The sequence below is a fragment of the Geotrypetes seraphini genome, chromosome 11, assembly GCF_902459505.1.
Source record: "Geotrypetes seraphini chromosome 11, aGeoSer1.1, whole genome shotgun sequence".
Lineage (NCBI taxonomy): Eukaryota > Metazoa > Chordata > Amphibia > Gymnophiona > Dermophiidae > Geotrypetes > Geotrypetes seraphini.
The window spans coordinates 32,259,077-32,284,838 of NC_047094.1; the positions used below are offsets into that span (position 1 = coordinate 32,259,077).

Consider the following 25,762-nt stretch of genomic DNA (forward strand, 5'->3'; position numbering starts at 1 on the left):
AGCCTCCGCCCGCCCGGCGAGTCAAAAGGACGGCAAGGGTTTGGTCACCGTAGGAGTAGGAGGCTTAGGAGGTGCCTGCTGCTGTTGAGGCCTCCGAGAAGGAGAGCGAGAAAAGGCAGGCATAGACTTTTGTGGGTACCGCCACGGAGGGTGGTAGGACTTGGGCGGCGCGGGCTTCGCCTTAGGTTGGACCAAGGAAGCAAAGGAGCGTTCATGTTCTGAGAGACGCTTAGTGGCAGGAAAGGTTGGCCAACCAGTCCTGCAGGTTAGGATCCATATCAACGATGTGGAGCCACGCCAGGCACCGCATGGCAACCGCAAAGGCCAAGACCCTAGATGACAATTCAAACGCATCATAGAGGCCTGGAACATGTACAGCTGCAGCTGCGCCAGAATATCCACAAGCCGGCGAAAATCCGCATGGCGCTCGGCAGGTAAATCCACCTCGAAAGAGGGAAGAGTCTTAACACACCACTTGAGATAGGATGTAAAGGTAAAGCTGTAATTCAGGACTCTGTTCGCCATCATAGAGGTCTGATAAAGGCGTCTCCCGAATTTGTCCATAGTCCGGCCCTCTCTGCCCGGTAGGACAGCCGCATACACCTTGGACGGATGAGACTTCTTAAGGGTAGACTCCACCACCAAAGACTGGTGGGAAAGCTGAGCCTTCTCAAACCCCTTACAGGGCACCGTACAGTAACGAGATTCCAAGATGCAATAGAAAGTCTGTTGCAACACCGGGTTCAAGGGAAGCCGTAGGGATTCCCGGGGAGAATAGGGAAGCTCCAACTCCTCCAAATACTCCTTAGTATACTTGGAATCCGACTGGAGGTCCAAGTTCATTGCCTTCCCCATATCCAGAACAAACGGGTGAAGGAAGAAGGTCTGCTCTCAGAATGGCTCCCCTGGGGGGTGGTCGAGTGAGACCGCAAGGCAGCAGAAAAGGAGGGGGAAGCCTCCCTGGAATACTGCAGAGGGACATCGGAATCCACCCTCCGGGACGCCAAAGAAGCCCCACTAAAAGAGCGGGGGGGGGGGAGTCGATGAAAACCTGTGTTTGGAAGTATCCTGGGGGGAAGTCCCCGGGGTCCGGGCCCTCAAGGTGCCGTAACCCCTCCGCGGGGAACCCCTTCCCGAGGACAAGCCCCGCGAGAAGGAGGCAGGATCCCCTGAGGCCGGCGCCTCGCAAACAGGAAAGTGCAGCAGGCTCGGGTTGGACAAGGTAAAGTCCGAAGCTTTAATGGACCCGGTAGTGCGAGGACCTGGGAATCTACCCCACCTCGAGGGGGATGCCCAGGGACGCTTCGCAAAACGCCTTGATGGATGCCTCTATCGAGGTTAATCCGAGGGAGAAGCGTGCCTCGAAGGAAGAGGCGAGGAATCCGACGAGGATAACCGCCGAGACCGGCGTACCCAGTCCCAAAGAACCTCGACGGGGCGCTCAGGCTGGTCAACAGCGCATGAGGTTGAGGCCGGCGCAAGGTGAGCCAACGTCGAGGAGAGCTCCGAGGAAATGATCGCCTTCAACACCTCCTCAAACATCGGCACCGTGACCATAGAAGGCCGAGTAGGTGCAGCAGTGCGTTCCACCGGGGGCAACCTCGAGGAAGAGTATTCCCGTATGGTGAAGCACGCTTGGAGGATTTTGAGGGTGGTCTCGTCGAGGCCTGCGGGACTACACTCACCGCCTGGATGGCCAGAGACTCCGAAGAAGGCTTCTTCGGTAGCTGAACTGAACCTGAAGAGTGAAGAGGGGACTTACCCAGAGCTGTCTTCGAGGCCAAGCCCGCAGAGGCCTTCGAGGTCGAGGGAGACCTGCCTGGTGCCGAGGTCTTCGAGGCCAAGGTCGAGACCGAGGCTGGGGTTGAGGTCAAGGCTGAGACTGGGGTCGAAGCAGGAGCGGCCTCCATGGCAAAGAGCTCCTCAATCCGGGCCCTATGGCGACGAAGAGCCCGAGGTTGGAGAATGGCACAGCGACGACAGGAGTCCGTCAGGTGGTCCGCTCCGAGGCAGAGAATACACCAGCGGTGCAGGTCTGTGATTGAAATAACCCGACCGCACCGGGAACACTTTTTAAACCCGGTGAGAGGCCGGGACATAAGTCAAAGGGATGGCTGCGGCCACAGCGAACCGGGAGCCCCCGGTCACCTGAAGCAAAACAAAAAATATTCACGAACGTGGAAAAAAGATAAACAACAAACCACACAGCGACTCCCGAAGAAAATAAAGAAGCCGCGGTGCTAGAAAGGCACTTGGAGAACGCAGAGAAGAGAGACAGGGCTTTCTGGCTCCGCGGAAAACTAAGAACTGAAGACCACGAGGAGGGGATGCGCCCTCTAGTGGAGCAGGAAGGCACGCATGCGTGGGCAGTGCTAGCAAGCTTGAGATCTTCAATCAAGTTTGCTTGAAACGCTGTCCGCGACAGGGCTCCGTGGATGACGTCACCCACATGTAGAGAATATGCTGCCTGCTTGTCCTGGGATAATTCTTGTTTCCTCAGTGGCAGATGGATTAGAGGGAAAGTTTCAGAGCAGGCTGCAGTCAGTGAGAGAAATATCGCTGTGGCTCAGCCTCCCAGGGCTCTTCTTGAGTTGGCCAAAAGGGCAGTGTAGCTGACACTAAGGCACTGCAAGTTCAGCTTGAACTGCTCCAAGGTGTGCTCACTGGCCAGTGTACAGGTCTCTCTGAAAGCAGCTTCAGGTGGTGGGCGATGCTCTGCATGAACAGCAGCCTGAGCCCCCAGGTACAGAGTGTGGAAAAGAGAGAAAGAACGAGAGAGAGAGAGAGAGAAATACTGACTAATAGGAGGTGCAAGGGAAGAAAAGGGGAGAGATGTTGGACCTGCAGGACAAGAGAGAAAGCGAACTACTGGTCTACTAATCACATTATTGGATTAAAAATTTTAACATGCTTCCATTGCCAGTTGGGCATCTCTTCTCCATTGTCCTCTATCCTGATACCTACTTCAATCAGTACATAATGGACCTGAAGCTCTTCTTAATAATGGAATTATCTGATGACATACAAACTGTCTAGTTTAGAAGCTGAAACAGTAGAATGTTGAGAGTTATTACAAAACACTGCGGCTAAGTTACTTCATGGTGCTAAAAGAAAGAAAAAAAAAATAAAAAAGAAGATCGTGCTATTCCTCTACTAATCAATCTTCACTGGCTTACATTTAATATCTTAATTCTTAGTGTGTTTGGTAACGCTATAGAAATAATAAATAGTAGTAGCTCGGTATGTCCTATATACTAACTAACTTATTTGGCAGATAAATATTCCATATGCTCCTTTCTAGAGCTCTGCTTTGTTCCCAAGCTTATCTTCTTAGTACTGTATTCCCTCCCCCCCCCATTCATGTACAGTATTTGCTTAGATATAATTAATCATTTAATATTTGCTCATTTGGAACCTTGCCTTGCAAGGTGTAGCATCAAGCTTAAAACCTGTATTTTCTCCCAAGGGAAGATTAGGTACTTATAGTATACACTCGAATATAAGCCGACCCGAATATAAACCAAGATAACCAAAAAGAGGAGGAAAAAAGGTTGACTCAAATATAAACTGAGGGGGTGATGGTGGTTTAATATTCAAGTGCCCTGTCCTACCAGGCTCTGCACCCAGCCCCCCTCCCTCATTCCCTCCCCAGCTCTGAACCTAGCCTCCTCCCTCCCTGCCTGGCTCTGCAACCAGCCCCCCTCTCTCCCTGCCAGGTTCTGCACCCAGCCCCCCACCCCCTCTGCACCCTGTCCCTTCTTTCTCCTTCCCTCCCAGGCCTCCACCGGGCCTGCCTGGTGGTCCAGTGGTATGAAAGAAACCCAACACCACAGTATCATAAGGAGAAAATATATATGTTCCCTAAGTGGTGAATCTGAGATCTTTTCCTCCACTTGGGCATATCTACCATTATCAACTTGTTGTAGTAACTTGTTTGACTTATAGTTGATATATATCTTGCATTATCTTGTTTGAGAACTCACAGCAGCCATCCTCTAGTGGCTCTCCATGGGGCAGGAGTGCAGTAAGACCATGCCTGCTCTGTTTCACGCTGGACCACCAGGGATTTTAAAGATAAGCGGGGAGGTAGGTAAAAGTGTAACGGTCAGCCAGGACAAGTGGTGGGGGTTCCTCCTGTCCCAGCCCACCGCTGGACCACCAGGTTTTATGGCAGGCCTAGTGGAGGCCTACAACAGGGTAGGGGGGGCCCAGGTGGACACTGACCTGAATATAAGCAGGGAAGGTTCCCTCTAAGCTGAGCAGGTGTCCTCCAGCTGCATTGCTACCACTAGGGGGTGGAATATTTTCAGTCGCTAAGGACAGGTATGTTCCCTGGAGTCCTGCAGAACTTGCCTGTCCCTCACAATTGAAAAATGTGACAGTAAAACAGCACCCTCTATTGGTGAGACTGTGGGTGGAGGACTCCTGCTCAGCTTAGAGGGAACAGTGGCAGGGACCCCATTTTTGTGGCCAAAAAATCTTGGCTTATATTAGAGTATATACAGCACATCAACAATCTTCTTTCTGGAAAAAGGATATATGATTTCTGACAATAGGTGATATTCCCATACTCGTGAGTTGATTGCTAAAGGATGAAATTTACATTCTTCAGCTCCACCTCCTTCTCTAATATTGTAGAGCCACCTTCAGTTTGTACCAAAGCAATCAAACAGCACCAAAACACAGAAATAAGAAGGAGGAGGAACAGGGAGTCTCCCCGTTAAAACATTTCTGTTCTATTCTGTAAGAAATAATTAACATGGTTAAACAACAACGCAAATAATGCAGTTGGAACGAACAGAAACCACCCATCAAAATGCAACCACCATTAAAAACTTAATGGAGCTCGTAGAGTCTCACTTACCAATTTACCTTTTTTTTTTTCATCATAATTATCTGATTTACAAGAGAAAATCTCCAGCTCTGGACACACGCGCTTCTCCAAACAGTAGGGCAAGTGAACTCCAGACTGACAGGGTGGTGTGTCAGGACTCGCATGTCCTTTTTCCAGCAAGATGATTATCGCGGTAAGTACCTAACCTTCTCTTCTGGTGCAAAGAACATATGAGTCCTGACAATAGGTGATGTATCAAAGCTGTCTCCCGAGTTTAGGGTGGGATAGTTGAGTCTACCCTTAACACAAATGACCCAAAAGCAGTATCCTCTCTTGTTGCCACATTCACCCTCTAATATTTCGTAAATGTATGATGAATGGACTATCTAGCTGCTTTACAAATCTCCTCCCACGATGACAGTAAATGGTACTGTTTTCCTCAGTCAACGAAGGCTGAGATAGCCATATAAATCCATTTGAATATGGTCTCCTTAGATGAAACTCTCTGCTTACTTCCAGGTATCGAAGAAGACCTCTCTGTACATCCAGAAAGTTCAATACTTTGTTCCTCCTCTTGGAATCCATGGTTTGAAATGTGAGTAACTTGACTTCTTGCTTGACATAGAAAGCTGACACCACCTTTGGCAAGGGAAGTCCATTTAGTACCCTGAGCTACCAGTGAGTCCATCTTAGGCTGGAAAAATAACTGCTGAAATTCAAGAGCCATGGGATACAGCCTTGACATGGTCTTGCCTCCACTTAAGCAGCCCTCTGGGACCTCCCAATACTCCATAATTAGGGCAGTAAGATCCAGATGTAACGGAATCAATTGAGCATTGTGCCACTGCCTACAGAGACTCCAAGTTTAACTCTCACAGTGACTCTGAGATAAGTTCCAAAAACACCGTCACTTTAAATAGGCTGTGTACTGTCAGGTCTTCCTCCTGCTCAATAGGGACTACAGTCTCCTGACCTCCAGTCTCTTTGCGATGCAGAATTCCTCCCAAAGTAACGAGTCACTCTGGGACAATAAAGACATAGCATCCGACTTCCAGTCTCTCTAGTCATTATCCGACTGTTCCTCTGGTTCCTGCTCAGGAATTTCTGCCGAAGAAAACGCACTTGGAGAGGACACGTCCCCCTGTTCAGATAGTATTGTCCCCTTGATCGATGTGGAAGACCCCCCAATAGTTTAAGTAAGCTTTTCAAAATAAAGTGACAAAAACCGGGTTAAAACCCTGACTAATGACCCCCAGAGGTGGGCTTCATTTTGCAGTTTCCTGGGCTCCGCAGCATCCAAGCACCTGCACATTGCCTGTGCTACATACCAAGGCTCTGAAGAGGGGTCTTTTCCACGGACAAGGGGTCCGCTGTGATCCTCCAGCTTTAATGATGTCAAATGGGGCTAAACCCGAGGTTTCTGATCCTCCCTCAAGTGCTCCATGGCACTTGTCACAAATCTGGCAAGATAAAGGGGTATCTCCAATGGAGGAGTTCATCCTGAGTGTTTTTAAAGCAAATCAAGGTATTTTTTTAAAAGATAGATGAAGGCTTTCATTCATAAGTGATAAAATCCAAGTCGGCTGTCATGGCAGTGTGGTAACACTAAAAATGGCCCAGGAAAAACCAATCTATGGGTCAAAAAATTCTGGGAAGGGGTTTTTGGATGAGGAGGGACCCAAAAACATTCCCAGAAATCCTCAGAACCTTCAAATTCTGACCTCCCCACCCCAATTTTCCCATAGACTCCAATAGGCAGTATTCACTATTTGTCTGTGCTGGGTTAGACTGTTGCAGCTGTCACAGAAGCTGGGAATGGAGAAGGCACTGCCTTTTTTGTTCAGAAATTCAGTCCACATGCTGAGATCTTTGGGTTGCCAGTCAGACTAAAGCCTGACTGAGACCTCAACCTCTGCAGATCCATGCCAGTACCCATTAAGCCCTGCTGGCAGGAATGGGGGCCAAAAAGCCTGCGCTCAAGCACCTGATTATCAGGATGCGAGCCAGCTTCAAGGGGGACAGACCCTAAGCTCCACAAGACCCAATGCAGGCCAGCCAGATAGGAACCTGAGGGTTGCATTGCCAGCTGACCCAGAGCCTGCATCTTCTCCCAGGGGAACTCTCCAGCACCGAAAAGCCTCAAACTTGGATTTACCCCCCCCCTTAATAATAAAAGGATATCACAGCCATTCAGAATCACACCTTCTTAACTCATTTGCAGAAATAAAAAAACTGGAGGCAGCTCTATAGCATAAGAGAAGGTGGCAAAGCTGAAGAATGTAAATTTCAACCTTCTGCAATCAACTCGTAAGTATGGGAATATCACCTATTGTCAGGACTCATATGTCCTTTGCACCAAAACAAGCCTTGGACAGGTTGAAAAGAAATGTGCTAGACAGGTAAACATTACTTTCCCTTTCCCCTCAAATTTTTTTTTTTGCTTCCATATAATTCTGATGTTTCCCATTATTTGAAAGGCGATACAGCAAACACACAAATAAAATAAAAATAAAGTAAATCCAGATTCAACCTCTTAGAAAACAGATTCTATCTGGATCAATAAGCCAGTCAATAGTATCAGCAGCTCCAGCTGGGAGTTTTCCCTTTTAAGTCTCTGGGGTCCTGCAATGCAGAGCAGTACTGGCAGTATGCCCAGATGAAGTCCCAGGGAATGTACACTATTAAGATGTTGCTTCCTATTCTGGGTCAGTTTGTGGAGACAACTTTGAGAATAATCTGCTCTCTGCCTAAAATTTGAATGCTGTGGAGTATTGGAATGACGTGTGTTAAGAACCAGATCAACTTCAGCAGTCAGGAAGCAGTGAAAGACCATTTGGAAGATAACAATAAGAAAAAACTGGCCTAAGAGGAGTGCTACCTTAGGAAACCTTTGAGTCAGATCTAGTCAAGCCTTATAAGATCTATTACTTTAGGGGAGATTTAAAAGGTTAATGTGGCTTTCAAGCATTCCATCTCTGAGTACGTTTTGAATTTACTGATGCAGTTAAAGACCTCAAATGTTTTACAAATGTTCCTAAAATTTTGTCTGTTATTAATATGTGGTAAGAGGTATTTAGCTGTTGAAGCAGTGCCTCTGATCTCCAAAGTTTATTTCCCTCTGTCTAAAACAGGGCTTCTGGAAGATTTGACATCATTCAGAAATTAAGCATGAGAACTGATCCATCCAGCTGACTGCATTTGCTACTTTGATGAGTCTTTTCTTTCCTTCTTTTCTCCATGAATTGGGGAATGGCAAAATAAAGGCTTTTGCCTCCAGATCTAAACCTTGAAATCAACCGCAGCAGTTCATGGAGTAACTAAAAACAACCCTCAGCTCTGGAAAATCTGAGCCCTACATCACTGTCAATGACAACTCTTCAAGAATCACCTTTCTATCCAGAAATGTCAAGGTCTAAGTGTGGAAGAAATACTAGGATGGGACCTCATACGAGATACTGAGGGTAGGGCAGAGAGCAAATGCTGCTTCTTCTTTGGTAATGGTCTTATAGGTCATCAGTGAAGTGAGAGTGAAAAAGCCAATGTATTCTATAAGCAGGGTCAAAAGTTAGTTAGTAGGTCTGTTGTGGATCATGTTGAAGGACTGATTCCAGCTGTAATACTCTGTATTTCCCCAGGACCTTCTGGATGGATGCACCAGATGGTTAACTTAAAAGAAAATTTTACGAGGGGTGTTCGATAATTTACCTGAGTATGAAAAAGTAGCAAGCATGTTGAAAAAAGTCTGTGAATATTATGACATTCTCAAGATTACTCATGCACAGTTGTGGCTCAGTGCGAGTCTAACATTCCAAGAGTCAGATTCCAATGGTTGCTGCCATTGATCCCAGCACCTGGAGATAATGCCAAGTCAAAGGAGCTGGCATTGTCAAAAGATCCGGCATTGCCAAAAGATCCAAAATTATTCTTGTGATCTTATGTTTGCATGGCTTGGGAAGAAAGACAATGCCTTCAGCCATGGTGAAATAATAATCTAATCTTTAACCTTGAGGGACTCGAACCGGTTAACAGAGCTTAGCTTAAGAATACATTAATGAATGATAAGACAAGAAAAGTCAATAAATATCAACCATTCAGTCATTTTTCAGTTATCAGTTAGAAATTTCTTAAACAAATGTGTTTTCAAGGTTTTTCTAAAGCAAATCAGCAAGGAAAGAGTTCTAATATCTGAAGGGAGATCATACCAAACTTTCACCATAGTAAATGCCAAAGATTGTGAAAATCTACCTAAAGTTTGAATCCCTCTAACAGAAGGGAATATTAATTTTAATTTATGTGTATACCTAGTAGACTAGAGATGATAGGAGTTAAAAGAAAGAGGTAACAATGGGGAGAAAATCCCATATAAACTCTTTAAAAACAATATAAGCACATTTAAACTGAACCCTCCAATATATCGGAAGCCAGTGCAGTGCCCTCAGTAATGGAGTAACATGATCATATTTATTTTTACCAAAAATCAATTTGGCAACTGTGTTCTGAATGAGCTGTAATCTCTTCAAGTTACATTTACTTAAACTGATGTAAAGGGAATTGGCATAGTCCAGATATGCCAATATTATATCCTGGACCAATATAGCAAAATGATGTTGATGAAAAAACAACAAACCCTCCTCAGCATCCGTAAACTAAAAAATATTTTTTAGAAATGTTATTAATTTGGTTAGTTAGAAAGAGAGTGAAATCCAAAATAAATCCAAGAATTCTAGATGAGAATTCAATCTTTAGGGAATTACCCGAATGTAATCTTATAGATGAAGGTAAATTATGTGTAACAGGGCCAAATCATAACAGTTTGATTTTGGGGGCATTTAACTTCATACGCACAAAAGAAGCCCACTCTTGAAGCCTTGAAATACAAGAATTGATATCTACTGTTAAATTTAACAGTGATGGATCAACTTCAAGTAAGATGAAAAAGCAAGGTTATTTACCGTAACAGTTGTTATCCAGGGACAGCAGGCAGCTATTCTCACTAGTGGGTGATGTCATCCGACAGAGCCCCGATACGGACATCTTGCAAGCATGTCTTGCTTGAAGAAACTCAGAAGTTTCGAGATGCCCGCACCGCGCATGCGCCAGTGCCTTCCCGCCCGATGCTCCGGGCGTGTCTCCTCAGTTCAGGTAGCTAGCAGAGAAGCCAACCCAGGGGAGGTGGGTGGGACGTGAGAATAGCTGCCTGCTGTCCCTGGATAACAACTGTTACGGTAAGTAACATTGCTTTATCCCAGGACAAGCAGGCAGGTATTCTCACTAGTGGGTGACCTCCAAGCTAACCTCAATGGGATGGAGGGAGAGTTGGCAACTTAGGAGAACAAATTTTGTAACACAGTTTGGCCAAACTGCCCATCCCGTCTGGAGAAAGTATCCAGACAATAATGAGAGGTGAACGTATGAACCGAGGACCAAGAGGCAGCCCTACAAATCTCCTCAATCGGTGTCGATCTGAGGAAGGCTACAGAGGCTGCCATTGCTCTGACCTTATGGGCTGTGACCTTACAGGGAAGGGGTAATCCAGCCTGGGCATAGCAGAAAGAGATACAAGCCGCCATCCAGTTGGAGATGGTGCGCTTCGATACAGGTCGTCCCAACTTGTTTGGATCAAAGGAGACGAAAAGTTGAGGAGCAATTCTGTGTGGTTTGGTGCGATCCAAGTAGAAAGCCAAAGCACGTTTACAGTCCAGAGTGTGAAGAGCTGATTCTCCAGGATGAGAATGAGGCTTTGGAAAGAACACTGGAAGCACAATGGATTGGTTAAGGTGAAATTCAGAGACCACTTTAGGCAGGAATTTCGGGTGAGTGCGGAGGACCACCTTGTCATGATGGAATACTGTGAAAGGTGGGTCCGCCACCAAGGCCTGAAGCTCACTGACCCTGCGAGCAGATGTGAGGGCCACCAGAAAAACCACTTTCCAAGTGAGAAACTTTAGTGGAGCCTTGCTCAGAGGCTCAAAAGGAGGTTTCATAAGCTGAGAAAGGACAACATTTAGATCCCAAACCACTGGAGGCGGTTTGAGAGGAGGATTGACATGAAAAAGTCCTTTCATAAATCTGGAAACCACAGGATGAGAAGAGAGAGGTTTCCCTTGTAGAGGCTGATGGAAAGCCGCAATAGCACTCAGGTGGACTCGTATAGATGTCGACTTGAGACCAGACTGAGACAGATGTAAAAGATAGTCCAAAACAGAGGATAAGGAGGCTCGCTGAGGCTCCTTAGAATTGGAAATACACCATGAAGAAAATCTAGTCCATTTCTGGGAGTAGCATTGACGAGTAGCAGGCTTCCTAGAAGCCTCCAAGACATCCCTCACCGCCTGGGAAAACTGGTGCGGAGTTACGTTGAGAGGAACCAAGCTGTCAGGTGGAGAGACTGCAGGTTGGGATGAAGCAGAGACCCCTGATGCTGAGTAAGCAGTGAAGGAAACACTGGAAGTAGGTACGGTTCCCTGCTGCTGAGTTGAAGTAGAAGGGAGAACCAAGGTTGCCTGGGCCACCGAGGAGCTATCAGAATCATGGTGGCATGGTCGGACTTCAGCTTGACCAGAGTCTTTTGAATGAGAGGGAATGGCAGAAACGCATACAGAAAACGATTCCCCCAATCCAGCAGAAAAGCATCTGCCTCGAGGCGATGAGGAGCGTAGATCCTGGAGCAAAACTGAGGCAGCTTGAAATTGTGGGGAGCCGCAAAGAGGTCTATCTGAGGCGTTCCCCACTGAGCAAAGATCTGATGAAGGGGCTTGGAGTGGAGTGTCCATTCGTGAGGCTGGAGAAGACGACTCAGTTTGTCCGCCAAGACATTGTCCTTCCCCTGAATGTAGACAGCTTTGAGGAAGGTGTTGTGGCGAACCGCCCAATCCCAGACTCTGAGAGCTTCCTGGCAGAGGGAGGCCGAGCCCGTGCCCCCTTGCTTGTTGACATAATACATGGCGACCTGATTGTCGGTGCGAATGAGGACCACCATGTCGTGAAGCAGATGTTGAAAAGCTTGAAGAGCATTGAAGATGGCTCTGAGCTCCAGAAGATTGATTTGATGGAGTCGGTCCGCACAGGTCCAGAATCCCTGAGTGCGAAGCCCATCCAGATGAGCCCCCCAGGCATAGGTCGAGGAATCGGCAGTGAGAACCTTCTGATGAGGAGGAGTGTGAAACAGCAAACCTCTGGATAGATTCGAAGAGGTCATCCACCAAAGTAGAGACTGCTGAAGAGCAGGAGTGACTATGATGTGTCGAGTCAACGGGTCTGACACTTGAGTCCATTGAGAAGCTAGGGTCCACTGAGGAATTCTGAGATGGAGCCTGGCAAAGGGCGTCACATGAACTGTAGAGGCCATGTGGCCCAGGAGGACCATCATGTGTCTCGCTGAGATGGACTGGCGAGAAGATACAGACTGGCAGAGACGAAGAAGAGCATCCATGCGCTGAGGAGGAAGGAATGCTCGAAGCTGGATGGTGTCCAGTACCGCCCCGATGAAGGGAAGGGACTGGGTAGGCTGCAGATGAGATTTGGGAAAATTGATCTCGAAGCCTAGGATCTGCAGGAAGCAGATCGTGGTCAAGGTCGCCAAAATGACCTTTGGAGCTGACGGGGCCTTGATGAGCCAGTCGTCGAGGTATGGAAATACCTGAAGACCCCTGTTCCGGAGTGCAGTGGCGACCACCACCAGACACTTCGTGAAGACTCTGGGAGACGAGGATAGGCCGAATGGAAGCACTCGATACTGCAGATGTAGATGTCCCACCCGAAATCTGAGGAACTTGCGGGAGGCCGGATGAATGGGAATGTGAGTGTAGGCCTCCTTGAGATCCAGAGAGCATAACCAGTCGTTCTGCTCGAGGAGAGAGTAGAGAGAAGCAAGTGTCAGCATGCGAAACCTCTCCTTGACTAGGAATTTGTTGAGGGCCCTGAGGTCCAAAATGGGTCGCAGGTCGCCCGTCTTCTTCGGAACAAGGAAGTACCGGGAGTAAAACCCCTGGTTCAGTTGGTCTGTCGGGACCGGCTCCGTGGCACGAAGCCGGAGCAAAGCCTGAGCTTCCTGGAGAAGGGCGGTCTGAGTCAAGTTGGAAGGATACTCTCTTGGAGGGTGGTCCGGAGGGACCCGATGGAAATGAAGAGAGTATCCTTCCTTGATGATAGTAAGGACCCAGAGGTCGGTTGTTATTACCTCCCAGCGATGATAAAAATGATGGAGGCGCCCTCCGATGGGAAAAACAGGGGGAGGCAGAACGAGGTTGGTTATGCCCTCGATGAGACAGTCAAAAAGGCTGAGTGGTCTTAGGGACAGCAGGCGATTGAGACTTAGGCTGACCCTTTTGGGGAGGCTGACGCTTCGCCGGTTGCCTCGCAGGAGGAGTTTGCCTCGGCTGATAACGCCTCTGATAAATCAACGGCGGACGAGAAGGTCGAGACTGCTGAGGCTTAGGCTTCGGCCGAAGGATAGATTGGAAGGACTTTTCGTGGTCAGACAACTTCTTCGTGACAGTCTCGATGGATTCGTCAAAAAGATCCGCCCCAGCACACGGGACGTTTGCCAGGCGGTCCTGAAGATTCGGGTCCATATCAATGGTCCGCAACCAGACCAACCGGCGCATCGCCACCGAGCAGGCCGCTGCTCGGGCGGAGAGCTCGAACGCATCATAGGCAGATTGCATTAACTGAAGCCGAAGTTGGGACAGCGAAGCCACCACTTCCTCAAACTCAAACCTAGCCTGGGATTCGATGTATGGTGTGAACTTCCGAAGCACAGGTAGAAAAAAATTCCAAGTAGGCTGCAAAGTGGAAATTGTAATTCAGGACTCGAGACGCCATCATCGAATTCTGATAGATGCATCGACCAAACTTATCCATGGTTCTGCCCTCGCGGCCCGGAGGCACTGAAGCATAGACCTGGCCAGGATAAGACCGCTTGAGCGAGGATTCGACCAGGAGGGACTGGTGAGAAAGCTGAGGACCCTCGAAGCCTTTATGATGCACCGTGCGGTACCGCGCATCCAATTTGCCAGGGACCGCAGGGATAGAATAAGGAGACTCGAAGCATCGCATGAAGGTCTGGTCGAGGAGCTTGTGCAGGGGAAGCCGCAAGGACTCTGCCGGAGGACGAGGCAAGTGCATGGTATCGAGGTACTCTTTGGAATATCGAGACCCAGCATCGAGAGTAATGTCCATGTCATCCGCCATCTGCCTGAGGAACGATGAAAAGGACAGTTGGTCTGCCGTCGCCGAGACGGACTAGAAGAAGAAGAGGCTTCAGGCTCCAGAGAGGCCTGCGAGCAACAGGACGAGTAGAAAACCTCGGGGTCCTCGAACTCCGGGCCCGGAGTAGGAGACCCAGTTGAAGCAGCATACCCCAACCGAGGCAATTTCTTCTGAGGCGAGACGGTCGAGTGTCGAGAGGAATGCTTCGAAGAATGTCTGGATCGATGCCCCTCCCGATGGCCTGGAAGGGGATCGAGCCCGTCTGTGAGAAACTGGCTCAGACGCCTCCAAGGAGCAGATTGGACTCGAGGCCGTCGATCGCAGAGGCGGCAGAGTCGGAGGCTCCCCTGACGCCGCCCAGGTTTGATAGGGGGTTCGGAAGAACTCGTCCTGCTTCCTGCTATGCCCAGGACTGGGTGGCCCCGAAGGTGGACGCCACACTGAGTCATGGGGCGGAGTAATCGGTTCCAAGGGAGGCAGGTCACTAAACGAGGCTTTCCTCGAGGGGATGGGCTCCAAGGGAGGCATATCACTAAGGGAGGCCCTCCTCGAGGAAATCGGTTCCAAAGGAGGTACAGCGCTAACGGAGGACCTCCTCGAGGACCCGGACACCGCTCGCCGCTCCTCCTCGCAGAGTAACGAGGTAGTGCGGCGAGGAGGAGGAGGAGGGGGCGGTCCGCCCCTCGAAGCCGGAAGGTCACCCTGGATGGTGGCAATCAGCCGAGGCCCCATGGTCTGCATGAGCTCCACGAACTGAGCCTCCAGGATGGACCGCAACGAAGCCGATATGGAGGGATCCGCACCAAAAGGGGGCCCTTCCGCACGGTCTCCGCGCTCCTTGGGTGCTACGTGCTTCTGCTTGCCAGTCTTCGGCACCTTGAGCACCACCGGAGGAACTGTCGGGGTTGATACCTGCTCCGAGGAGACGGAGGAAGGCGCCGGCGCCGAAGCCGGGGCCGAAACCGGTGTGAACGATGCCGGTTTCAGGAGGCCCAAAGCAGCCGGGGAGGCAGAGGGCTTCGCGGAAGGAGTCGAAGCACCCGTCGATGTCGAAGCTGCAGGATCCGATGAAGCTTCCATCTTGAACATGGACTCCCACAGCAGACAGCGACGCTTAAACGCTCTCGCCGTCAAAGTGGAGCAAGGCCGGCACGATTTTGGGAAGTGATCCAGTCCCAGACACTGTAAGCAGCGTCGATGAGGGTCCGTGAGCGAAATCGCGCGCTGGCACTTGCTACACTTTTTAAAACCGGTAATTGGCCAGGACATAGGCCGTAAAAGCTCCGCCGCAAGGTCGAAGGCGCGGGGCCCCAGCCACGCGGCCGACCCGGTATCGGAAGGAAAAATTTTTTCAAAGAAAGAAATAAATGCACAGGAGAGCCAAAAGAACTCAACACGCGGCAAAAAAGAAGGCAAAAAAAGAGATTCAATGGGCGCAAATTGAAGATAGACTTCTCAGCTCCGCGGAAGAAAAAGAAATGAGGAGACACGCCCGGAGCATCGGGCGGGAAGGCACTGGCGCATGCGCGGTGCGGGCATCTCGAAACTTCTGAGTTTCTTCAAGCAAGACATGCTTGCAAGATGTCCGTATCGGGGCTCTGTCGGATGACATCACCCACTAGTGAGAATACCTGCCTGCTTGTCCTGGGATAATATCATTTGCATATGCAAAGATCAATTCTGAGCTAGATAAATTCAAAAATTTCAATGTCGTCATATATATATATTGAATAATATAGGAGATAATAGAGAACTCTGAGGTACTCCACAAATAGGAACCCCGGGATTGGGTCGGCTTCTCTGGAAATTTACAATCCAACCCAGATTTTGCCACTGCTGGACTACTTGGTGCCACTGCTTTTTCTCCCTCCAACTTCGACGGGGGTCTGATCAGGCAATCATCCAAGTACAAATGTACCTGTATCCCTGTCTGCGGAGATGTGCTGCTACCACAACCAACACCTTTGTGAAGGTGCGCAGTGCTATCACCAGACTAAAGGGAAGCGCTAAAAACTGAAAATGTTTCCCAAGCATTTTAAATATCTCCTGTGATCCCAGAATATGGGGATATGAAGATTAGATTTGACAGAGTCCTGAGAGGCTAGAAATTCTCCCGGCACCACAGCCACAATGATCAATCGGTCTCCATGCGGAACAGAGGCACTTTCAGTGCTGCATTGACAGACCTCAGATCTAGGACTAGGTGGAGTTATGTTGTCTTATGGTACATTTTGAAAAGTAATTAAGTCAGCGTTGTTTGATAAATTTATTTCCTAAATGAGGATATTACTGTTAATCAAAATTTTACATTGAATATATTAGGAAATTTGTTGTATTTTAATTATTTGTATTTCGCCGATTGTCCAGCCTTCTTCTGTGTAAACCGCCTAGAAATTGTTTGATTACGGCGATATAGAAGAATAAAGTTATGTTATGTTATGTAGTCATCTGAGACTGTCAAGGGCACCATAAAGTATATGAACTAGCTGCCCGAGTCTTCGAGAAGCCATAAAGCCAATCAGCCTGTGCTCAAGCACCTGAAAAATCAGGGATGAGCCTAGTTTCCAGGGGAACAAACCCAGAGTTCCACAAAATGCAGGCCAGTTAAACAGGTTACCTAAAAGGATAGTCCTGTTAATGCAGACTTCTGCTCATAGAGTCTGTCTTCTCCCAGGAAAAGTTGCCCCAGGGCTACTGGGGTCCTCTTGAGCACCAAACGCCTCTAGATTCAGAAAAAAACCCCAAAAAATATATTCCAAGCACTTCTCAACTCGTTTGCGGAAGGTAAAAAGTGAAAGGATGCAGTACAACCTATTGGGGAAGGAGGTGGAGCTGAAAAGAATGAAGATGACATCCTTCTGCAAAGACTCGCAGTTTGGGGAAAGTAACCATTCATCAGGACTCGTATCCCCTTTACTGTAAATCTGTTCACTGCTTTTTATTCGCTGCAATACACTACAGCAAGACTATTAATTGATAAGCATTTCAGATCTAAACTGTGGTGAAGAGATTTACAGTAAAGGGAATATGCCTTGAAACAGCAGTTGATGCCATTAGCTTTGAGCATTGGAGGGCTATTTTTCTGCGCCATTTCTGCAGTAGTGTTACCTGATTTCCGATCTGAATCGATTTACTGATTCACTTTGGGTAAATCAATTCGAATCGTTTTTTTGTTGTTTTTTTTTTATTTGGCCTCCCAATTCGGTTACTGACCCTCCCCCTTGCCCCCTAAAGCAGGAGCAGCAGCGCTGCCTCTTGCTGGCTGGCCAATGCCACTCCTGTTTTAGGGGGGTGCGTCAGTTGGGAAGTGCTGCAGTCAGTATCCTCCGGCTTCCTCCCTGGCCTCCTGCTCTTACATTTACCTAATTACAGCAGCGGAGTAGCCTGCAGAGAGGATCGCTGGTATTGTAGCAATCCTTGCAAGCTACCATCAGTCTCTGGAGCTGTCGTTCCCTCTACCACGATCCTGCCCCTGATGTCAGAGGAGGGGCGGGACTGTGGCAGAGGGAATGACAGCTGCCGATGGCAGCCTGCAAGGATCGCTACAGTACCGGCAATCCTCTCTGCAGGCTGCTCCGCTGCTATAATTAAGTAAAAGTAAGACCAGGAGGGGGCAGGCCTTATGGGGAGGGGCCCTGGTGTAGAAGTACACACAGGGAGGGAAGGGGGTTCAAAGAGATGTGCATATGCCAGACTGGGGGGAGAAAAATGGGTCTAAAACAGAGGAGAGGGAGAGAGATGGTGGACAATGGGATTTAAGGATGGAAGGAACAGAGAGGGAGAGAAGTTGGGCACAAGGGATGGTGTGGGGGTAAGGGATAAAGTTATTGGATAGGAGGGTAGTTAGGAAGAGAAAGGGAGAACTCATAGACCATGGAGTGGTGGGGAAGGAGGGAGAGATGCTGGATGAAAGGATAGTTGAGAAAAGGAGAGATGGTGGATTTGGGGACAGTGGGGTCCATTGGTGCAGCTGCAGGGATGGAAATGAAAAAAAAGAAAGCTAGATGCCAGACATCTGGGGGAGGGAAGGGGAGGACAGAGATAGAAGATGGATGGTTAGCACGGAAAAAGAAGACAGAAAGAGACCCTGGCAAGCAAGTTATTAGAAAACAACCAGAGCCTGGGACCAACATGATTTGAATAATGACCAGACAACAAAAGGTAGAAAAAATAATTTTATTTTCTGTTTTGTGATTACAAAATGTCAGATTTGAAATGTATATCCTGTCAGAGCTGGTGTTAAGACCACGAACATGAGTTAGGATTTAACAGAGAGAGGAAAAGTCTTTTTTGTTTTGTTTACACCACAGCGCCAGTGTGGGTAGGAGAGGGCAAAGGGGTTGAAGAGGCTATAAAAGGAGTGAAAAGGTTATAAAATAAACCCACCAGTATGTTTGAAAAAACAAAAAAAACACAGGAAAATCAAATTGAAAAATCAATTCAATAGGCTGAATCGAACTTAAAATTTTTTTTCCTGAATTGGGCAGCACTATCCTGCTGTATGGGGCAGGCACTGTTTGCTTTGTGCCAGAGCTTTGAGGATCAGGGCCACTGCCACTAAAAGGGTAGTTACTTTTTCTTATGTGTGATATGGGCGTTGAAAAACTATGTTCCCAAGATGTAAATAATTTAATAACTGTTATACATTTACTATGATTCCCTTCGTCTATTATTAGCATTTTGTTTAAAGATCAGAAACCATTTGCCTCCTTCTTGATTTCTCCTATCACTGTACCTCAGCTCAGTTCTGATAAGGCTAGTAATTTTCAAGGAATTCTGGTTGTTGCCGAGATCACAGAACTGACTCTTAAGGATTAACAGACTTCTAATGAAATAGCAATTTATACAGGACTAAAACAAGGACAAGGCTGCTCAGCATATTCAGCAAACCACCACCACAAATTTAATATTGACATCTTTAATCAGCTAGTTTGACTTTGTGGTAATGTCTTGCCTAGGGTTAGATTCCTGGGTCAGGTCTATCATTCCTAGTTATCAACTGGGCCTGGGGAGATACTGTTTGTAGCCCTTGGGGAAGAATTCCACAGCAATACCTAGTGACTGAACTTGGGGCCCATGACTGTGAGATTCCAGAAGCACTTTTGGTAAGTGGCAGGAAAACAATCCCCACTCAGTTAGAAAGAAACATAGACAGCCCCCTTTAAATACAGCAAAACAATCATGGAAAGATTATGGCACAAATAAATTTTGTTGTGTTCCTAAAATAAAACATGAACCAGAGTTGTACACACAGAAAGGGGAAGAATATAACTAAGAGAAACTCTTACCAACAGGTTCTGAAACATCCATGCTTACAGTTGCATTTAAACCTGGATAAGATAAATATGAGCACACTGGCAGTTAAAAGTCTATAATATAACATATTCACACACACACACTTTTTTTTTTTTTCATTCATTACCAATGTAAAGCACTAAGGTTTTAAGACACTCAATATGGAGAAAAGAAATTCACAATTCTTTTTTTACCTTCGCAAGATACTGGTTTATCTTCTCGTGAAGAATCAAGTGCATCTGAAAACACAAGATGCAAATGAGAATGGGTGGCTATTCCTTTTGTTGTTCACTACATTGCCCTCTAGTAAGGGAACAAACTTTCTAAGTACTGATGGGCCAAGTTCAAAAAGGATTTCCACTGGTAAATAGGAGTTTATCAAATGTGAAAAAATTTCCTTAAAAAATTACCCTGCACATAATGAACTATCCAATTTTTTCTGATTTAAATGTTATTCTATAATTTAAAACAAACAAACAAGTTACACTGGGCCCTCTGTTGCTGGATCAGAAGTATATATGGGGACTTCACCTTGAAATTCCCATTTTTACTTTCACCTGCTTTCCTCAGCATATTATGCATAGACAGTATGTGGGGTAAACATTTCTTGTGCAACTCGCCCACAACAGAAGAGACAGTAAATAATGAGCATTGCATGTCATGTACAGTAGTAGAACTTCAGAATATTAGGAGCACTACAACAGGGATGGACAACCATTATACACAGAGGGCCAACATGAATGTCAGTTTATCCCTAGTGGGCAACATTACATAATGTCAGAACCAGAAAAGGACAGAGTTAAATAGACTTCTTGAGATAAATAAGCAAAAATGGAACTAATAATTATGGAAACAAACTGCAAGACAGAGGCAGAGAGGAGGGAAATTGACCCAGAGATAGCTGGAAGGAAGAGAAAGGAAAAGAGGAGAGGTGTTGGACCCCAGGGAGGGAGCAGAGAAAGAGGGAGAAATGTTGGATGAAAGACAGAAGGGAATAAGAGGCTAGGGAAGGGGCGAGACTACAAATGGTAGAGCAAAGAGGGTGAGTGGAGATAGAAAGTTGGTAGGAAGGTAAAAAGTAAAAAGGAGCTGGAGAACTAGAAAGGAAAAAAAAGGGTGAAAATTGAGTGGACAGAAAAGAAAGAGAGGGAGGACAGACTAAATGGGAAAAGAACAGAAAAGTGACTGAAAAATTTGGGAGTTCTGGTGTTCCATTAAGAAACGATGAAATTGAACACTGGCAGGCCCCAATGATCCACTTAGCAGCTGGAAGGCCAATCTCTCTCTCTCATTTGGGTTCAATATATTTCAACTGAGGAAATTTGTTATCAAATATGTTCTGCAAGATCACAACGTATACTACCAAGATGGCAACCAGATGCTCTTTTGCCCTCTGAACAGCAGTTCAGTTTCTGGTGAAACTGCCATACTTTTGGTTCCTTCTTGCTTGTTTGACAATGTGACCACTGTGGCCTCAATCAACATCATACCACTCTCCCCTCCAGCTAGGTGTGAAAAGTCAATAGCACCAGCCAAACTTCTCGGACCTCAGACCTCATGATGGACCAGAAGGCCTCTGCCATGCAATTAGGCTCTAAAAATGAACTCAACTATGGAAGCTGGAAACAGTTGTGAGCACTGTTGAAGGTGGAGGGTGGGGCGGTGATCAAAAGCATTCCTCTGAGCAGATGCTGATATGATCATCACTTTAGCATGCTCTACATCTCTATCAGTAATGGAAGCACAGTATTGTAGTCCTGCAACAATGCAGATCATCTGTCAAGGAGGGACTGCTACAAAGAGCACACATGTGCCCCTGCCTACGATATCATATCCAAGGTCACTACCATAGATCCCAACAACTGGAGGTGGACCTAGGCCATAAGAGCCATTGTGCCACTATAGCTTGGAGCTGAGAGAACCACCATCCACTCTTCAGACAGGAGACACTGCTCTCCTTGAGTTCTGAACTGTGCTCCTAAGTACTCCAGAGACTAGGATGGCATGAGACTGCTCTTGGCATAATTGATCATTCAGCTTAGCCTTTCCAGCACATGAACCATTCTTAGCAGTTGCCTTCTTGGCCTTGCCTTCAGAATTGGCTCAGATCAACCAGTTGTCAAAGAGCTCCAATTCCTTCCTGATGTAAAAATACCACCACCACCAGTCCTGGGTGACATGGCCAGCCCAAAGTGCATTGTCCTAAAATGAAAATATTCACCCAAAACACAGAATCAAAGAAACCACTGGTGATAACTCACCCTGTCTTTCTGCCATGATCACTAACTGCTAGGTTTCCATAGGAAATCTTAGAACATGCTGCTCCACACCGACACTCTTGACGTCCAGAATCAGGTGGAAAATTCACCCTTTCTTGGGTACAAAGAGTAAATGGAGTTAACAACCCCATCCTTGCTCTAGACCTAGTTCTTAATGAAGAACACGAATTAGTGTAGGAGGTAATGGTGATAGGGTCAGTTGTCCGCGCTCGGTTGTCGGCGCTCCTTTGTCCTTGCGCGCTTTTGACCCGTCACCTGATATCAACATGCTCTGATTTGATATATCTGGAGTAAGTACACACAGGATATCCAATACAGTAGCATTTAACTTTTAAAAAGGTGACTATGATAACATGGTAAAAAGAAAACTTTGAGGAGCAGTTGCAAAGGCCAAAAATGTACATCAGGCGTGGATGATATTCAAAACTACCATCCTGGAAGCCCAGATCAGATATATTCCATGTATTAAAAAAGAGGAAGGAAGACTAAATGGAAGCTGGCATGGTTCGCAAGTGAAGTGAAGGAAGCTATTAAATCTAAAAGAAAATTCTTCAGAAAATTAAAGGATCTGACTGAAAATAATAGGAAACTGCATAAAGAATGGCAAATCAAATGCAAGGCACCGATAAGGAAGACAATGAGACCTTGAAAAGAAGATTCTGCTTTTGCCTACAATGCATAGTAAAAAAAATTTTTCAGGTATATTAAAAGCAAGAAGCTAGAAAAAGAATCAGCTGGACCACTAGATGACTGAGGGGTAAAAGGGGCACTCAGGGATGCCATATCGGAAAGATTAAATGAATTACCTCCTATCCCATGACTTTCTGACTTCCTCAGAAGCCTTTCATTTAGTATTTTGTCAAATGCCTTGAAAATCAAGGTATACAATACTGACCAATTCATCTTTATTCATATATATATCTATTTACCTCTTTGAAAAAATGTAGATTGGTGGTAAGATTTCCCTTGACTAAATCTATGTTGGTTTGTCTCTTTAATCCATGATTATGTATATGCTGTCATTTTGTTCTTTATAATAGTTTCTTCCATTTTGCCTGGACCCATCAGTCTATAATTTCTCGGATCATCTTTGGAACCCTTTTTAAAAATTGATGTTATGTTGGCTACCCTCCAGTCTTCAGGTACCATGCTGGATTTTAAAAATAAATTACAAATTATTAACAATAGCACTGCGCAGACAAATGCACACAGGGTGTCAGCGAGCTGGATTAAAAATTAAAATTTATAGCACTGCAAGGGGGTGGTTTAGGGAGGGAACCCTCCGAGTTTACTTGGAAGTGTTGACGCTGCTATTGGGGGGTTCGGGATGGTAATCCCCCTCCCCCCAATTACAGAGGAATGTGTACGGCAGCACCAACACTTCTAAGTAAAGTGTGTGTGTGTGTGGGGGGGGTTTCCTCCCCCACACACCCCCTTGGAGCGCTTTAAATTTAACTTTTAATCTGATGCGCTGATGTCCTGCACACATTTGTCTCTGCTCATTTGTCCGGCACACTTTAGTCCTATCACCGCACTAGCTGTATGCATTCCAAGGTGTTATATCCTCTACATTTAAAACAGCTGGGCAAGATTCTCTCAATCTTTCTCTGAAATGGGATAAGGGCTCGCCTCCCTCCATCTATGTTGATGATCCCTAAAGGGAAGGATGGTTTGATGCTAGTCAGCTTAAGAGAGGTTTTCCTGGGTTTCTGGTATGCTCCATATTGGGGACTGGTCATGTCCGTGGAAATAAACTTAGAATGCCCTAATCACTTTCATACGACATCTGCCTGCTCAGCTCTCCGATTCCTTGACATTATTTTATGTTCCATTATGTACAGTGTGGCACCAGGTGGGCAAGTTGGTGGATATACTCCTAGTGTGTCACCACTATTGCCATTATGTGGAAACATGGCTTTTCCCCCTGGTGCTACACCTATGAGATTTAACCTTTGGGGACATCAGGGGTTATATTACCTAACTCAGGTGGTTGATAGGCAGGGTCGGATGAAGCCTTTTCCTGAGCTTTGCTGGGAGTTTGCTTTATCTGAGACTGATGATTTTAGCTACAGGCAATTTCACCATTATGTCACTTCTTTGCCTGCTGACGCTTTAAATGCAGACAGACAAGAGCTCTTAAATGAGACTTATTGGTTAGATGCACGCCTACCGGTACCTTTGAAATGTTGTCATAAATTTTTGTTGGACCAGGTGGCAGATCTGGATTACCTTTTCTATGTTGTAAAATGGAATAATGATGCTATGCCTGCACTTACTTCTGAGCTATTTCATAAGTGTCTCAAAACCCAAACTGTATCTGCTACTGTACCTCTTTGAGAATTACAATATAAATTTTTATTACGCTTGTATATTTCCCCTCGAAAAGCATTTCTGGCAACTTTTCGATCATCTAATTGTTATCCTAAGTGTTTTGGTCCTGTCCTTTATTGCTGGCATCTTGGACATTATTAGCATCTGAGGTCTCCAAGTTGTAGAACTGTTTATGGCGACCAACACCTCTAATGCTTTTTGGCCACTATCATACTATTACCCCTTGACCAAAGGGCTTCCAGGGATTCTTACATCAAGCTGTATTGCTGGGGGAAAAAAGTGTATTTTGCAGTGTTGGCTTACTTCATAGGCTCCAATGCTGTCCCAATGGTGCTCTCAGAAGCTTACCTTGGCAGCGATGGAACGCAGAGACATTGTGGACCTGGATTCTAAAAAAGGAAAGCAGTTCACCATCATTTGGGAATGTTTTTGGAATATATTAATCCCGATGGTACAAAGCAGACTGTTGAACACCTAATGCTTATTGGAGTGGCACTTGAGCTCCTTTTGGGGGGGGGGGGGGGGTTCTCACTTCGTTGGAAGAGATTATGGATATTAACAGATCCTCAATATTCATGGCATTGTCAGTTTTTTGTGTAATTGCATATACTGCTATTAATTCACTTGTTTTATTGGATTATTGTCATCTGTTGCTTTGAACGCAATAAAGATATTTTAAAAAAATAATAATAATAAAATATATATATGCAGATTATGAAAACTGAAGGACCATTTGAAAGACAAATTGTGGGCATCTAAATGGCAAATGAAATTTAATATGGACAAGTACATTGTGATGTTTTGCTAATATTTCTGTTATTCTCTATGTACAATGCTATGTTCCACATTAGGAGTCACCACTAAGGAAAAGGATCTAGGTGTCATGGTAGACAATACATTGGTATCTGCTCAGTGTATGGCTGAGACCAAAAAACAGTCAATGTTAAGAATTATTAGGAAAAGAAGAGTAAATAAAAATTATAATAATGCTTGAGTCAGAGCTGTGGAGTCGGAGTCGAGGTCGGAGGAAATTTCGGGTACCTGGAGTCGGAGTCAGAGTTGCCAAACAATGCACCGACTCCGACTAAATTTAGATTGGAATTAAAAAAAAGCAAGTTTAAATGTCCCAATTCACAAAAAGTTATAATTAATGACTTCTCTACTGTAAGAATAAAGACCAATGCATGCAGTGCCTCACGTAACCGCAAAACGAACACGTGCTTCACTATATGGCACGCAACGCACAATTCGGAGCACCAATACTTATAAATGTATTCTCCCTTGTTGTTGTTTACAACTTATTTCCAACGTTCAACAAGGTTTTCAATACCTCGTTGGTAGAAATCACCTGGTGTAGACTCGAAAAATTCATCCAACCAAGCTCTCCCACCATACGCACAACATCTTTTTACGTGGATGAAGATCTTGTTTCACGTGTAGTCGGAGTCAGAAGTACAAAAAACTGAGGAGTCGGAGTCGGGGAGTCGGAGTCAGAATTACAAAAAACTGAGGAGTCAGAGTCGGAACATTTATCTACCGACTCCACAGCCCTGGCTTGAGTATCGCTCTGTGATGCGATTTCTCATTGAGCATCATGTACGGTTCTGGTTACTGAATCTCAAAACAGATATAGTGGAATTAGAAAGTGTACAGTGAAGGGCAACCAAAATGATTATGGGGGACAGAATGATTCTCACAGGAGGAAAACACAAGGAAAGGCTTAGGAGGTTAGGGCTCTTCAGTCTGAAGAAGAGATGGCTAAAGAGGCATAATCGGTTCACTTTTACCTGTTCATTCCATTAACTTCTTAACC

General features: G+C 46.2%; 1 protein-coding gene across 4 annotated transcripts in view; it reads right to left on the bottom strand.

The window, feature by feature from the left end:
• The window catches only part of GSPT1 (G1 to S phase transition 1), a 132,804-nt gene that overhangs the window by 95,711 nt on the left and 11,331 nt on the right, over nt 1–25,762 (bottom strand). For 3 of the 4 annotated variants that reach the window (XM_033914904.1, XM_033914900.1, XM_033914903.1), the window contains exons 2-3: nt 19,534–19,578; nt 19,333–19,374 (exon numbers count right to left, since the gene is read on the bottom strand). The exons of the other annotated variant lie outside the window; for it this stretch is intronic. In XM_033914904.1, coding sequence (XP_033770795.1) covers nt 19,333–19,354 — 22 coding nt within the window. In that variant the 5' untranslated portion in view covers nt 19,355–19,374; nt 19,534–19,578. The remainder of the gene's footprint in view (nt 1–19,332; nt 19,375–19,533; nt 19,579–25,762) is intronic. 4 annotated transcript variants of the gene reach the window in all.